The sequence below is a fragment of the Haliotis asinina genome, chromosome 9 (genome assembly GCF_037392515.1).
Source record: "Haliotis asinina isolate JCU_RB_2024 chromosome 9, JCU_Hal_asi_v2, whole genome shotgun sequence".
Classification (NCBI taxonomy): domain Eukaryota; kingdom Metazoa; phylum Mollusca; class Gastropoda; order Lepetellida; family Haliotidae; genus Haliotis; species Haliotis asinina.
Genome location: NC_090288.1, coordinates 64,107,823 through 64,125,385, shown reverse-complemented (window position 1 = coordinate 64,125,385; position 17,563 = coordinate 64,107,823). Strand labels below are relative to the sequence as shown.

The 17,563-nt window shown below is 40.9% G+C and overlaps 1 protein-coding gene across 1 annotated transcript in view; it reads right to left on the bottom strand.

Moving 5' to 3' along the window:
- The window catches only part of LOC137297072 (E3 ubiquitin-protein ligase RNF123-like), a 61,454-nt gene extending 45,174 nt beyond the window's left edge, over positions 1-16,280 (bottom strand). The window contains exons 1-5 of the mRNA XM_067829044.1: positions 16,114-16,280; positions 11,069-11,147; positions 9,363-9,457; positions 8,919-8,921; positions 1,819-1,922 (exon numbers count right to left, since the gene is read on the bottom strand). Of these exons, the coding sequence (XP_067685145.1) occupies positions 1,819-1,922; positions 8,919-8,921; positions 9,363-9,457; positions 11,069-11,147; positions 16,114-16,180 (348 nt within the window). The 5' untranslated portion in view covers positions 16,181-16,280. The remainder of the gene's footprint in view (positions 1-1,818; positions 1,923-8,918; positions 8,922-9,362; positions 9,458-11,068; positions 11,148-16,113) is intronic.
- Positions 16,281-17,563: the final 1,283 nt, after the last annotated feature.

Genomic DNA, 17,563 nt, shown 5'->3' with positions numbered 1-17,563 from the left:
TCCTACTCTCACCCAGCCTTCTACATCAGGGACCTCTGCAACGAGCACATTCCAAAGCATTTGCATCGGCACTGCCCATTGAAGAGATTTGCTCTGCTGCTATTTGGAGCAGGCATAGCACGTTTATCAAGCACTACTAGCATGAGAGAGCGCACTTTGGCCATTCTGTTCTTTCCAGTGGACAGTGTCCTGCCATCCTGAGTCTTGGTTGTCGGTTGATGCTGCTGATTACTGCATATAAGTGCACGTCTCCACTGTTGACATATCCCACGACTGAGATCTCGATCGATTTGTTGTCAGTCTTCAGTTGGGTTTTCCCCCATATGGTGCTCTCTATAGAAATCACAATGTGTGCGGGGTCATGTTTGCACTTTTTACAGTGCTATTTATAGCATGATTAGCTCTGAGGTGCAGTATCAGTGCGGTTGCTCCCTGTTGGTTCTCTCCCATGATGCCTCTCGCAGAAGGTCATCAGGAGTACACAGGTGAGAATTTTTTGAGTAAGTTAATTTCGTAATTACTATCACTATCCTTACGTACTTTACCAGAATTCCCTCCTCCCTAGCCTCCGGTCTTTGGGAGTCTGAATTTTTATGCATATATGTACCCCAAAGACGATCTCTATGAAAAAGAATTAGTCAAACCAGTAGGGGTTTCCAATTCTTTGAAGAGAATCATTCTTGGGGTAAGGACACCCACCTCCCCTCAATTCTGTTCACTGATTTATTCAGCAAAAGGAAATGATGATACAAGCTTGGATGCTTACCTGGTTGCCTGCGCATGTGCGGTAGAGGGGTGACTACACTTGGTGAGGTGCCGTATGATGAAGAAAAAAGACTTTTTGTTTATTGTACAATATTTTATTAAAATGTTGATACAGCAGTCACACGACATTTTCCGGCAGCAGAAAATGCATATATGTACCCCAAGGATTCTCTTCAAAGAAATGGAAACCTCTACAGGTTTATCTAGATTTTGCCTGACTTGACACTCCTACCATGACAACAGCAACAACTATTGAGTTGAGACAAGGGGAGATTACCCTGACATGACACTCACAGTGGAATGATACATCTACAATCAATGTATGTGTTATTTGTAATGCATGAATTCAGTTTTATGCCACATTCAGCACTATTCCAACTATATGGTGACAGTATGTAAATAACTGAGTCTGGACCTGACAATCCAGTGATCAACAACATGAGCATTGATCTGCACAAATGGGAGCCACCGACATGTGTCATCCAAGTCAGTGAGTCTGACCGTCTGATAATATTAGTCACCTCTTACGACAAGTCGCTTTTCATGGCAAGCATGGGTTGCTGAAGGCCTATGGTATTCATAATGAACATTGTACCTACAGCAGGGCTCAGTTTAGTGTTTAGTTACTTGTGCAACTGATGCAACCAAAGGTGCAAGCCAGTTTTTGAGAATTAGCCGACAACAAATCTAACATCATAAGCATGAATATGTCAGCTCATTTTTCTTCTGAACTTCTTCTTGTTGCAATGTTGGTTTTACCAGGGCTGGTTTTACCCTGTTTTCACAAAACAAGAATTCATAGTAAATTGTAGCTGTAAAGAAATGTGAGATGAAGCAATTTACCCGGATTTCAACACAATGTAGAACTATGCAAGACTAAGTACTGACGCCCTACTGGAGCAACACCCATGGCAAAGATCAATATGTCTATCGCCTTCATACAATGGACAGTCATTTCTGTCAACATTCTTCAACTCACTTTGAACATTTTAATACTTAAAACAAAATATTTCAAATCACAATGGCATATTTTGAAGCAAATGCCTTTCTTACCCCAAGTCGGTCTGGTTCCACTATGAGTGTCCCAACATTGGAGTAAATATCAAAGAAGACGTCTTTACTTCCAATTCGGCCTGAGTTTTCATCCAGGGATAACTCTGAAACAGTAGTTCCCTCCTCATAAAATGTACCATTTAAAAAGAATGGAGAAAGACATGCTAGTCATCAGCATATATTCTGAAAATCAAGGCATTTGCACTAGCATATTCGTGTGGAGGTGTCTGTCTACTGGAGACTGGAATACCCTGAGGTTCATACTGGGATAAGTGACAGTTCAACACAGACAACTCTAGATTAGGTTGCCTTGTTTTCCTGCTCTACTATGAGAAAGTTTAAAAGGTATGATCACCAACTGCAGTGATACATCTACAAATTCAACTGAGTTCAAGGACTCACTGACAAATATTAATGCCATAAATATTAATCAAACTGGTTTAGTGTAACTATAGGTTACACAGGCTAGTCTAACCGGTTTGGAATATTTCACAGGACAGAGCTGGTAGTTTTATTAAAATCTAAATATTTTAGATATCTAAATACTTACCGTACCATGGGTCTTATGCATATTACCTCAAGCTTCGCTAAATGAGATCAAACAGTCGCTGATTCACCATTCCCATGAATGGTTATCTCACATGTGAATGGCTATCTCACGTATCGACGAAAGTATAAGCACGGAAATGACGTGACCTGGATGGCATGGGCCATCCAAAATTCACTTTTACTGAAATCACGTCCAGAGTGGGGAGGAGTGTCCACCATTGGGAGGGAGTTACCGCCCTATGGTAAAGTAAGTATTTAAATATCTAAAATATCTAGATTTTAATAAAATTTCTAACTTACCTACCATAGGTCTTATGCATATGGATTCGACGGATGGTGGTGTCAGGCTCCAAAAGGACCATCCCCAGAAACTCCGTCCATATGCCATAAGGGATCCAGAAGCAAGCCACAAGCAGTCCCAGGCTCATCCTGAAACAGGAGACAGCAAGTAACTCACGGATCCCCAAAGACAACCAAGACACAATGGTGAAAGTTATCCACAAGACCAACGGTAAATAGCAGTAATTACCTAATGGGCAGTTGGCCGAGTGAGTTGCTGGGCAACTACCAAGGGGCCAAAAGACTGTAGACCCTCCACATCTTCAACAGCCAAGTCCCTCAGGTAATGACTGGCGAAGACTGTAGTCAACTTCCAAAAGCACCCTTCCATTAAGGCGGGGACAGCACAATTACTGTGTGAAGCCATGGCGGAAGCTAACACTCTAATCTCTTTCGGGTTACTAGCTGAAGGGTGGGGGAGATTTGCAGCATCGCAGGTGGCCAAAATGGTCTGACGAAGCCTAAGCACCACTGTGTTCTTGATGACCTCCCCTTTAGCAGAAGAAGAAAAAGGGATAAATAGGCTTTTGTTAAACCACCTCCTGGAAGCCAATCTTGCAATATACAACTTCATTGCTCTAACTGGACAAAGAACTTCTTCCTCCACATCATGAGGCCCCAAGATCGAAGAAAGAGGAAGAAGACAGAACGTCCTGTCTTGCTGACCAGGAAGTTGATTCTTAGCAATAAAGTCACACAATAATCCTAGATGCACACAATCATGTCAAGATTGCTCAAATCAAATACGGGTGACATCCAGAGCATGAAGTTCACTTACTCTTGCCACTGTGGCCGGGGCTAAGAGAAACACTGTCTTTCTAGAAAGGTCCTCAAAGAAAGCCTTGTTTAAGGCTCATAGGGAGAACCTCTATGATGCCGTAGAATGATATTTAAGTACCCAAGCTGGAGGGCAGAGCTTGACTTTTAGGTCTTCAGCTTGAAAGCCTTCAGCATAAGTTCGGGCACCTTGGAAACCTGCAAGTCCCATTTCACTGCCAGAACTGAATTCAAGGCCGATAGGTACGTCCCAGTAGTACTGCCTTTAAGGCGTCTGGACTTCCGAATATACAGAAGAAACTCAGCTATCATCTGAGGAGAGACCTTTAACTTATTTACAGACTTCAGACGACAAAACTTCTCACCCGGTGAGCCAAAGCTATGACCTCAGCTACATGCGTAGAATAGCCTTAAAGGCTATGGCTGGAGGTGAACCAGCCATGAAGATGAAACTGATGAGGGTCGGGGTGCAATTGATGGCTGTGAGGATGGCGTATAAGATGCGTCCAATCCGGTAAGGGTAGCAGACTTCAGTTGGCGAGACTTCGCAAATCTGGGAACTACGAGCTGGTTGGCCACCAGGGCACGACCAAAAGCAAATGTATCCTCCTTGTCCATTAGAGTTTTTCTACGACTGCAGGAAGAAGAATCGGAGGCGGGAAGGCATAGGTGTCCAGCCCTTCCCACGACAGAGACATTGCATCGACTGCCCAAGCTTCCAGCTCTGGGATGGAAGACACGAATAAAGGCAACTGCTGACTGAGCCTGTTCGTGAACAGGTCTATTAGGGGACAACCGTGATTGAGGCATAACAAGTGAAAGGCTGTCTGATGAAATCAACAGAATGGAATTCCTCAGAAGGGACGCCCAATGATGTACCACTAGGATCACTGCTTGAAATTGTAGGTTTTTTATATGCCAGTCACGTTCAGCGCCTGACCACAGCCCAGAGGTGGTCTGGCCGTCGAGATGGGCTTGCCAGCCTTGAAGCAATGCGTCAACAAATAACTCATGGTTATGAGGGCAGTCCGTCAAAGAGACTCCGACGCAAACATTCGATTCGACTGTCCACAATCGGAGATAAGATTGGAGATGTAAAGGCAGAAGGATTCTGACCTGCAGATCGTCCGCTTGAATGTGAGGCAGCAAAAAACATCCCCTGCATGTCAAGTCTTGGGCTGACATGAGAAGACCTAACAAGGACTACCACTCCCGAAAGCCTTGACTTGCAAACCTGAGAATCTTCTACCACCGATCCTGAGGGATTCTGACAAGATTGGAGTGTGTCAGAAACCACCCCTTATCATTGTTAACTCCTGCGATGGGACTATGATGCGACTTCTCGACATTGATCATCCACCCCAGTTGCTGTAGAAGATGAGTGGCAAAGTCCAGCTGTTTGTGTAGCAACTGAGGGTCAAGGTTGTTCAGGAGGGAGTCATCTGTGCAGGGGTCAAAGTCTATAGCCCTCAGATGTAGAAACCGGGAAATCAGGGACGTAATCAGAGTAAAAAGACACGGGGAACTGGAAATTCCAAATGGGAGGACCCTCCATTGGTAATGAGAGCCTCCAAACACAAACCTCGGGAACTTCCCGTGACGATGGAAAATTGGTACATGGAGGTAAGCATCCTGGAGGTCCATACTGGCTAGTCACGCTCCTGGTGCTAGTCTTGCCTGAATCTGTTCCAGAGTTATCATTCGGAATGAGGCGGTTCCAAAAGATAAAGTCTGTGGAATGCCGCCATGTTGTGGATCATGCGCATCTTGTCTGAGTCTTTCTTGAGTACTAAATAGATGGGTGAGTAGAAACCCCAAGGACTGATGGGGATCTCACACTGTCTCAGTTGCCTGTTTGGTTAATAATATTTGAATGTTTTCTGCAAATAGAGCATGTTGTACATGAGAACACACACTTGACTGGGGCGTCAACATCAGCGGAGGGGACACGGTGATTGGTATCTTGTATCCAGTCCTCACGGTGTTGGTAACAAAGGGGTCCTCCTGGATTTTCCAACTGGGCCAGAAGACCCCTAATCTCCCACCTACAGGCGTTGGACAAACTGGCATGACAGGAGGCAAGAGGACCCAGTCGTGCTAGTCCAAATCTTCAGTGGCCAGAGTAAGGGCACTTGACTGAGGTGATAGCGTCAGCAACCATAGGATGTGGTGGCATCAATAATTCCGGTAACAGTCTAATCCCCGAAGGGTGATTGTTGTTGGTTGGACAATCTGGAAGCCTGTCAGCAATCCACTCATATATCGCCAAAGGTGGTAAATAGGTGCTGCTGTCATCAGTATCATCTAACATATCCTCATCATAACCAGGAGAGAAGAATCGCTCCTCCGAATCCTCCCACGAGACGGCATGAGAAGCTAGGCGTTGGGAAGATGAAGGCAAGGAAACACCCTGTGTAGGGTACTTCTTGGAGACAAGGTCACATCCGAACAGCAGGAACTACGTCGAGGAGAGCGCCGCAGCGATCTCGACCTGGACCTGTGGTGACGCTTCCCCGAGTGAGTGATCTTGACCGACTTTCCCCTTCAGAAGATCAACGTTGCGAGCGAGATCTAGACTTGGAGCGCCGGTATCGGCTTCGATGGGGGCTATGAGACCTACGACGTCTTGGAGATTTTGACCGAGATCTTCTGGAGTGCCATGAGTATGCAGCTTCAAAGCACCGAGCTCTCTCCTCCACTAACTGGCATTGCAGATCCTCCTCCCTAGAAATAGTGTGAGAGACACAAGGGATTCTGTAAGATGAACTCAGTGTTGACGTCGGCGCTGGCACAGGTATCGGCGCTGGTGTGCAGGATGGCGTAGGTACAGGCATCGGCATCGGCAACAGAGTCAGAGCTGGTGGTTGACAAAGGCGCACGGTGATGGCAATGCTGGTCCAAGATGCAAGCAACTGTCGCACAATCAGGACACCAGGACTTTACAAATAGTGCAAAACTGGCGAGTTACGCACAAACACTGCAACATGCAAAAAGGGAAAAACGTAAAAATATTACGTTAACAAAAAAACCCTACACAAATGTGTAGCAAAACACCCCTGCACGTACAATAGGCACGCTCAACTATGCAAAACAGCTAAGTGAGACAAACAAGATGGCTGCCCCCACAAAGCGAGTGAAACGTGCCATAAAAATGTAACAAAATATACCAGCCATAATGACAAACACGGCAATGGAGTACAAAGGAGACGAAAGCCAAGGAACGAGCAAACTCCCCAAACACCCGTACAACCAAGAAAAACGACATGGGAAACACTGACATCACAACAAACAACACGAGGTAGCCAGGTAAGTGAAGAAACTTCATCTTTACACATAAAAATAGGGAATGTGACTACTTTTAATCACAAACGATAGGTGGTCTGAAATAAGCAAACCAACATCACGTCCACACTCGAGGACGCTTGAAGTAAAAATGAATTTTGGTAGGCCCGCACTTGCTCAGGTACAAAGATCACGCCACTTCCGTGCCTATACATTTGTCAATACATGAGGTAGCCATTCAGGGGAATGGCAAATCAACGACTGTTTGATCTTGTTTAGCGAAGCTTGAGGTAATATGCATAAGACCTATGGTAAGGTAAGTTAAAAAATATCTAAATTGTAACATATTCAGACTCTTCCATTTTAACTTGTAGTTCATACACAATCACATGAGACACAGATGTTAACTGATCACTGGAAGTGGTTGGAGTTACCTTCCTTGAGAATTTCAATGTCTTAGGTTTCAAATTCACATAAAATGTCAACAAATATTTAAAACTTTGTCATGCTAACCAGTGAAGAGATTTCATGAAGGCAACAACTGCTTTGTCTTTTTCATATGTACATGCAGTTGCAAAATGGAGACCATCACAAAGTTTTGGGGAATGAATGGACAGTTGATTATCATTATGATACTATAATAAAAGAACTATTTTTAAAATATTGGCATTCAGCATCTTGTGTCATACCATTTTCAGTACATAGTTGACAAAACATTAAATCACCTTCCCTGTCATCAGTCAGTCATAACCGATGAGTATTCAAACAACCTGACTGAAATGTCCTGACGTGTTCTGACATTATTGCCTGCTTCCTGGCAGAGCAGTCACACAATACCCTTACCTCAGTTTTATGCACTTAACAGCCTTAGTATCTACCTGGGCAGCATGCCAACTGCTATATTATAAAAATAACAGCAAGGCTCTACTGAGATTCTTTTTATTTAGATGACCTTTGACAAGCAAATATTTACTTTTACTAGACGAATTAAAAGGTTATTAGCCGACTCATGTAATTTCACCCTAATATTTTGTGAATATGTTCTACATTTCCAACCAAAGTTTTGTCTTTTTCCTTCATTTTGTATTTTTCCTTCATTTTGTTCATTGATTCATAAATAAGTGCCATCAAAACAAATATGCCAGCTGGAAGCCAATTTGACAAGTATGAACACAAATAGTAACTGTCGTACTTTAACTATTATCATTGAATATATTATTTCATAAATGTCATCATAATGATAAATGAAATAATTCATTTATATGATTACTTTTTGATGACTTGAGATTCAGAACCCTAAACAATAGAATGATATTCTATCTCAGCAGAATTTTGACCCTGTCTAATGTCACTTTCACTTTCAAATTAAAAGGAGATAGATTTAACAGTTGTTCAGGCTTCCAGCTTTTCTTGAACTGGTACTGAGGGCTAGATTTAGTCTCCACACTGTGGATTTACAGTCGCATTGTTCACTGACCAATCAGTTTGTCTTGGGAAACCTCATTTGCATATCGCTTGTCTCCCTTAGAGTGTTTATTCTATTTATAGGATGTAAAAAATAGATTAGTACTTGTGCACATGCTAAAGCAATGACAGTCTAAGTAAACTTAGCATCAGTACTTTTCGTTACACTCCACTACTGTGTCTAGCAAAACCTTATGGGAGGTTGCATCAGGTAACCATTGAGATTGACCGATCATAACACAGCTTACCAAATCGCGAAAGTGGACATTCACACATACCTTTTAACCTTTTTATCTCAAAATGGTTCATACCCAAACAATTCCAATTGTTATTTAGCGTACGCTCCCTTCTGAGTGATGCATACAGCGCACATTACAATCATGACAACGGTGAGTAAACAGTCCCTGAAAATTGTGATTTTTTGGCAATATTCAAGGATGTCATCTTGTGGATATATTAGTTAATACCTAATATATGGTAACCATGTCAACAGAAACCCCAAAGCATATATCAAATAACTGTGTTATATGAAGATTTTTGTTTGTGGAGATATCTGCATCAGTGACCTAAATATTTTGTAAGTCCCTCCGATCCCTAAGTATTAGCCATTGTCTGATTGGTTGAATCTATTTAACCGTCTCACTATTGACTGGGTGGTCATAGGTCACTCAAAGGTAACCTGATGTGACCTTCTACTAGGGTTTGTTAGACTCAGTGGTGGAGTGTAAGGAATTACACTGAGACTAAGTTTACTTAGACTGGAGCAATGAATCTTGGCATCTCATTTGCATACGGAATACCTCCCTTGGTGTGACCTACATGTCTGTTTTTGAAACAAAGAATATCCTGATGAATGAAAGCTGCAATCGTTTCAAATATAATGTGTAATATTAGCTAATGTTAACTACTTGCAAATAGAAGGGGTTACAACTAGGTAACTCTCATACAGATAGACCTCCCCGTGTACATACGACCAGATAACTCTCATACAGATAGACCTCCCCATGTATGAACAACCATATAACCCTCATACAAATAGACCTCCCATGTACATACGACCAGATAACCCTCATACAGATAGATGTCCCATGAACATATGACCATACAACTAGATAACCGTGTTACAGACAGACCTTCGGATGCTCCAGCACAGGCTCCCTGCAGGTTAACAGCATCACAGAGAGACAGATCAATATAGCTCTGTAAGTTGTGTAGGTCCATGGCCTTCCTGGAAAAGTTTTGTTTTGCATATACACTAGAGGTCATGTCCAAAGTTCCAGGCATGACAAATCATAATGATACATCAGTCTGTTCTACCACAAATCATAAAAGTAAAAATCTCATATTATTTCTCAAATGAAACGAAAACATATTTCTTCGAACATTGACATGTACATCATGCTGAAACAAAAAATATATGCAAAACATAACGATAGAATTTGGTGTCATTACTGTTACTGAAGCTCCATTCACAGAGGAGAGAACCCAATAGAGGAGAGAGCCCTGTCAATGGACCTCACATATGTCTGCGCAACACTAAGCCTGATGGTTCAGCTGGTGATGGAATGTGCTATAAGTCTGAGTCAGGTGTCAGTTTCTGCTTGAAAATACTAAGGGAAGAGTCAGAACAAGTGCAGGACAGGGCCCACTTGCACAGAGCTACCTTAGTTACAATCAGTCTTAGACACCTACAATCAACTTTACAATCACAATACAACTGCCTTAATCCATAAGAAAAGAAAAGCCAGATTTATGGGTGTCGACTTCTTTATTGTGGATAACATAACCTTTTGAAGCATAGGCTTGCTCCTTCATCAACTTTAATCCCTTTGCACAAAGCCAATCTTCACACAAATGTAAGTCGGCATGAACTTAAGATCGCAATCTCAACTAAGCTCGAACTCTTCAATGGAGGAGGTAGGAATTTCTTAAACTAGAGTCCTGTCCTACAGTTGTAGTTGTAGAAAACTCAAATCTCTGAAGAAAACGATTACATGGAAGATACAATCACTTGTACCTCTTGGGTTATTCTCTAATTTTTCTACATACTGTCTTGATTTGTGAACTAAGAATGTCATACTGCAACCACAGAAATATCATGTTTTATGAAATATTGAAATACAAACATACACACTGTATATAAATAAATTTGGGTCTTGAGTTACTGACTTAATAATTTGAAAAATTAAGAAATAAAATATAAACAAAATTCCCATATGATGTAACACCTAATTGTATGATGATTTGGCAATGGCTGCCAATGAAACATACTGTGGCACCTGGTCAGTGTTATTTGGAGTACAATCCCAAATATATCCCACAAGTATTAGATTTGTAAAGATATGAAAGGGTGACATGACGATGGGAGTGTTGTGGAAAATGCATGACAGGGAAATATGACAATGCTAATATTCATTTGCATGAATCTGACACTAACTTAACACCATTTTGTCACAGAGTACAATGATCTTAGCTCCTTACAACTGGTCCATACCAGTTGTAAGTTTCAGTTGTAACTTAAAATGATCTTAGCCAACAATCACATTGTGGAATTGGATTTTTATTATAACACAAATCTAAGATCACGATCTTAAGGATTTACAATAATTGTAGATCTAAGATCAGTCTGTGCAAGTGCTTGGATGCCCATACCTGGCTCCCTATTACCTAGCTCAGACTGGATACCTGTCCCCTATTACCATATCCTAGCCAAATACCCCTGCCCCTATTACCCAACCCTACCTGGGTACCCTTACCCCGATTACCTCAACTAATATGGGTACCCATTCACCTAGTACCCAAGCCTATGTTCTCCAAATCCAATCATTTTTATACTTACTCAACACCAGATGCCCCTGCCTCAGATGACTTCTCCTGATCAGAGAACACATGACGCAGCAAACTGTGGGTGTAGGGGTCTAGAAACATAGATAATTGACAACCAAGATCATTGTTAGCTGATGATTCATCAAAAGTAAAATAAAAACAAACATAATCATCAATTTGTATGGTGTAGTCAAAATGTAACACCTGACAAGGACATTGAGTGAGTGAGTAAGTTAAGTTACGCAACACTAAACAACATTCCATCTATATGGCAGCAGTCTGTAACTAATAGAGTCTGGACCAGATGATACAGTGATCATCAGCATGAGTATCAGTTTGCGCAAATGGGTACTGATGATATGTGTTAACCAAGTCAGTTAGCCTAACCAACCAATCTTGTTAGTTGCCTCTTATAACAAGAATGGGTTGCTCTAAGATCAACTCTGACCCGTACCTTCACAAGTACATGGATATTAAAACCATCATAGACAAATGACAACTGTCTTGAGTAGGTACACTAAGTGGTTTCTGGGCAACTGACTACTGGATGTATGTAAGGACACTGATTTGCAGGGTATCAAAGATCCCAATTCCCATCGCCTGACACCCAGGACAGGTCAGTTAATGGTGTCTTACTGAGCTACCAGATACAGTGTTCCCAGAAATTATTGAGAAAATCTTTGTTTTTTTTTTTCTAATGATGCTAAGATTGGAAAAAGGGCTTTCACTATGCACTAAGCATACTAAATAAGGGAGACAACTCTTGAAGGCTTAGAAGGCAGCTCATTATGTCAAGAGTTATCTCCCTTGTCTGAGCAGACGACTTCCTGTGTTGACATGGCAGAATTTACAGCAAGGGAGAAAAGAAAGCTCATTCTAGATGATTTTGAAAGGGGTGAGGCTGATGCTAAAGTGTTAGCTTGTAGACATGGTATTCCTCTGTCTACAGTATACAGAACTTTGAAGAATATTCAAACAGGAACCGGGATGGGGCACAAAGCAGGGGCAGGTCAGCCTAGGAAATTCAGTGTTGTGGATCGCCGAAGACTTGGGCAGATTGTGAGTAGGGGCAAATTGAAAAGTGTTGAGAACATCAGAAATGAAATGATTAGCAGAGGAAGTTCTCAGGTATGCAATGAAACAGTTAGGCAGGAATTACAGAGACTTAATTGGGTGAAAAAACGTGGAATTCGTGGGGTGGCATATCGGCTTGCGGAGTGACGCCATTGTGTGTTTTCACGGGAAACTTGACAAAAGAAAGATACGTTGACATTCTAAATGGTCACCTTCTTCCGACAGCACAAACATTGTATGAAGATGATTGGATTTTCCAGCATGATAATGACCCAAAACACACTGCGCGCTACACAAAACAGTGGTTGTCGGGCGAAAATGTTCAAGTTTTAGACTGGCCCAGTTACAGCCCAGACCTAAACCCAATTGAGAATGTGTGGGGAGTCATAAAGGACAATAAACCAAAAGGAACTGAGAAATATTGAAGATATGAAGGCCGAGGTGGTCCAATATTAGGATACCCTGTCACACGATTACCTACAAACTTTGATGGGTAGTGTGCCTAGGCGTATTCAGGCATGCATTGCTGAGCGAGGAGGTCTAACAAAGTACTAAAACAAGACTGAGACTGTAAAAGGATGATGTTTTAACATGTTTATGTAAGTAAAACGCCAGAAGTTAATAAACGTAATGAGTTACATGACGCAACATGATTCTCAATAATTTCTGGGAATACTATAATTTCTGCAATGTTTACAGTTTCTAACTGCAAATAAAGTCAGATTTCATTTTTATCAGCTCAAAATGTAGCTATTAAAATCTGACATGATACAAGAATGAAATGAAGTAACTTTCATAATGATAATAAACTACAGGTTCTTTTTTTGCTATTTATCACTCCTCAGTTGGTGAGTTCACAATAAAGCTATAGAAACAAAAGCAAGCATTTCTATAAATATCTGACCAATCACTGACCAATCACTCAACAGTCAGGCCAAGATAGAATGGTAAACAACTAAATGCCACCATTGAGGTTAGCAAAATGTCACAGAAATTGATCGACAGTTTCTCAGGTGAAGAAACCAAAGCAGATTCTTGTGTCCAAAACATGAGAATGGTAAATGTAGAAAATTTCAGCAGTCCTGGTGTGCAAAATGGCCATGGTTACTTTTTGAAGACGAAGAAAAAGATGTTATGACTTGTAAATATTGTGCACAATTTCTGTCTGTACCCACCTGGCATGGGCTAAATAATACTTTTGTCAATCAATAGAATATCTCCAAATTTATGATAGTTAAGCAGTTCACACTGAGCGTTATAAAAAGTGTGGCACAAAATGTGATTTCGTGCTTGGAACAAGGAAGACGGAAGGAAACTTTAAAACATAGACAAAAAGAACTATGATCAAACTGAGATATTATTTGTGACAGCATTTCTCAATGCCAGCAAAAGAAAATCACTTAGTGAACTTGCAATGCACTTACAATGTGAGAGTCAGAGACTGAACAAATAATGACAACTATCACTTGTAAGGCAGATAATAAAAAGTCCTGTAAACATTAATATCAAAATTCAAATACCATGTTGATTTATTCTTTCAGAATTACATCACGGTTATGCCATAATTAATCAGGGCAAATTGAATATTAGTAATTACAAGTTACTTTCTAAAAGTCACTTGGCAACTGGCAAGTACATAGGAACATTCAGAGGTCTCAGGGACAACTGACAAAGTTCTGGGTGCATGTAGGCACATCAAGTGGTCCCAGGGACAACTGAAAACTGGATGTAAGTAGGGACATCCAGTGGTTTCAGGAACAACTGACAACTGGATTATGTAAGGACATCCAGTGGTCTCGGGGACAAGTGAGAACTGATCATTTGTAGGGACATCCAGTGGTCTCTTGGACAGCTGACAAGTGGATGTATGAAAAGATATCCAGAGGTCTCAGGGATCTCAGATGGATGTATGTAGGGACATATGGACCTCATGGACAACTGATTACTGTCTGTGGCTAGATACACCCAGAGGTTTCAAGGACAACTGACTTCTGGATGTACATATGGACACCAAGTGAACAGATTTGGATGGGATATTGTTAATGTGCGTGTGTATACTATACAGATAGATTTTTCCCTTGACCACTGTAACCAGTGTTCACGCATGGTGTTTCATAGTAACAAGACATTGGGTCCTGTGACTATCAGATGTCTGTCTGACCCACTGGAAATTCACAGGACCCACAGAATAAAATTAAACACACATTTCAGATTTTAACATTTCTTATTATTGGCACTGAAATTATTAACATTATATAAAGACAAACATTCTAAACATAATTTATACACGGTAAACCAGTGTCACATTCCACAAATAACAACTTAAGACAAAGTGATATATTCAGTCAGACACACTGGGTTGGGGACTTCTGTCTGACCGTTGGCAAATCTGCCAGATTTGTCAGAGGGTTAGACACTATTCATGAACACTGTGTAACTGCCTGATATTATACTTGCAATAGCTTTTTGGAAAGTTTATTGCATCTTCAAGCATATCAAGGGTTCGTTATGTGCATAAAAACGTCATCAAAGCAAAAATTCCTTACGTTTAAACTCTCACTCTCACACATCAGGTTTCTCCCCCACAACAGTCACATGCTAACATGAGACACACTGACAGGCATAAGCTGAGCCCCATCTCCCACACAAACAAAGTTGGGAACCAGTTTCAGACAAACAAGCAGTAATGCCAGGGAGACAATCGTGGGACTTTATTAACGCTAACCACTAACAAAAAAAAAAAGTAAAAATCCAAACTTCTGTTACATTGTGTGCTTTTCGACAGTGATTGTCACTGACTGCTTTATATCTTACCACCTTTATGTCTAATTGTCAACAAAAGCATTTCCCAGTTTGGCTGTACCTCTTTATTGTAGGGCTGGGATGGGTACTCAAATCCTGGTAGGGTACAGCGAAATCAAGTCCTATTTTTAGGAACTGAGAACCAGGAAAGTAAGGGAACCCTGCAATGACAAGGGCAGATAATACTTTGTCTTTTTAGTAATTGAAGTAACACTCATTTACATCACTGGTATTGTCTGATTAATGGAGCTTATAATGAACAACTGTAATTTATCTGCGCACGAGCAGTGAGTAGTAAAAGGGGGAACATTTTGTGTTGTAATGAGGAATGTCAGTAATGGTGTTACTCTCTATATTGGTTAAAGAGACATAAATTAAATATCTTGAGATTAGTTTTAATGTTGTATTGCCACCCTTTCTGTCAAAATGTGATTGAATATTCAGAAATTTGAGATTAGCACTGTATTCATTACAGTTCCAGGTACTCAATTCTGATTCATGTAGGTACATGTGGGTACACGATTCCATTTTTTCCTACCTGTTCAAGCGCTACTTTATTGGACACCTTTGGCTATGTGGTGATCGGAGCTGTGCCCCGAAACTCCAAGGTCATGACCCAAGACAAAAGGAGCCGGGGATGACCAATCGCCACAGGGAGTTCGTGGGAGCCACTTTGTGAGTATCACCAGTCCTAGGTAAGGGCGGATATATCGCATAAAGGGAACCACGACTTACTCCATAAGTGATCCGAACGAGTAGTGGAGGCGGAGATCACTACATCTATGATCGGTACCTTCTCATTTTTTGAAGACAGACCTTGTTTCATGCAGTCCCTATCTAAACACAAATACTGTCAAAGTTATTGTTCACCATAAGTCAGTTTGTATTCCGCGAAGAAGTCACCAATCCATATTTCGACAATTCCAAAGTTAGAGTATAAACCTTCCCCTTTAAACACGTTAATGGGGGTAATTCGTTTACCATGAACATACATAGATAAGCTGCGTTTCTGTAACAGAAATGTTTGCATGCATGTTAGGGAATCAAAAACGCGATTTCATCAAATATGTTCTGGTTGAGCGTGTATCCCCGTGTATACTCGCCAGACACCCAAGAAAAAGTAACATTGAACTAAACCATGAACAACATATTACTGAAAACACTGAATAACTTCACACATACCTTGATCTGCTGACTCCCGTTGTCTTACGACGTGACTCAACCCTCTGCTCTTTCTGCTGTCAGCCATGACGAAAAGTAATACAGTTGCTACAACGATATCCCAGTCATGACAGATAGGCGTCTGCTCAACATTATCTGCAGGAGAAATTCCTTGTTTTCAACCGGAAGTCAGCCTTTTCAAAGATACGAAGTGAATAGGATTGGGAGAAAAGTCTTTCTTAAGACATATTGTCATCATAATTATTGAATCCGTTATTTAAATCAGCGATATCAAGGACAGTGCATACATATCTTTTCTACCAAATATGTAATATTTTGATTATTAAGTCCGTATTAGGTAATCATCGAATATCATTACGCCTATCAGCCGATGTTTTCCAAAAGACAATAATCTATTATTTGTGATAAAAGAAAACATTTTATCAGTCATAATTCAATGGCTTTAACAAAATAAACACCAACGATTGCTGGTGTATATCGGTGTGTGAATGTTAGTCCCTTCAATATCTTGAACTATCTCCCCTGGGTATGTTTATCCTTCCGCCCAAGAGAAAATGTAGTACTGTAGGAACAACTTTTGTTAAGAATGAATGGGAGCATCAGCTGAAACGAGGAATGCTCGACAAGTTGTTCTTGAATAGAGAACGACTATCAGTTATACATAGCGTTGTTTGATTCTTTATCGCGTATGAAATCTCTTACTGACAAAATGTAACAGGGTAAACAACTAAAGCTTTTCCAATTATTCTCTATGTTTTCATGTTATCGCATCAATACAAATAATTGTGTAAATATAATATAAATAAGTGTATGAATCAGTTTCAGAGATCACATTGTAACCTATCACGGGCACCTGCTTTAAAACAATAACTATGATAGGCTGCACACCAATGAACAGATCTCTTTCAAAACTTCAGTATTTCCAAAGTGAACAAACAAAATGGATACTTGCATTGGTAACAAGCACTTTTAATGTGTTATACAGTATGAAAGTAATTTTCTGCTTGGGCGGTTTTTTAACATTATGAACATCAGTTGGATGGAGGACTTTTAATACAGAAATTTTCTGTCTACAAACAAATCGTTCCTACTCACCATACCAGCTTCTAAATGCCACTCAAAAAGATCTGGTACTGTTGTCTCTGATATGAGAGATCCATTATTCTACTTATGACATATCGAAAGACCAAGCTCAGTAGTAAACGAACTTTATTAATTACTCGTGAACTCATGCCGGAATCAACATGGAGTGATATGCTGGTTGGCGTTTTGCCTTTCTATTTATTGTGCATATTTAGCGATATTCGTCGACAGTAGCGCCACATCTAAATTGGCTATGCCAACAGTGACGTGAAACGACACAGTTCGAGTCGGGCTCTCACACACGATGAACCGTTGCATGTTGGTACATTGCTGTCTTGTCGCGCAATGATGTATATTACAGCACAGC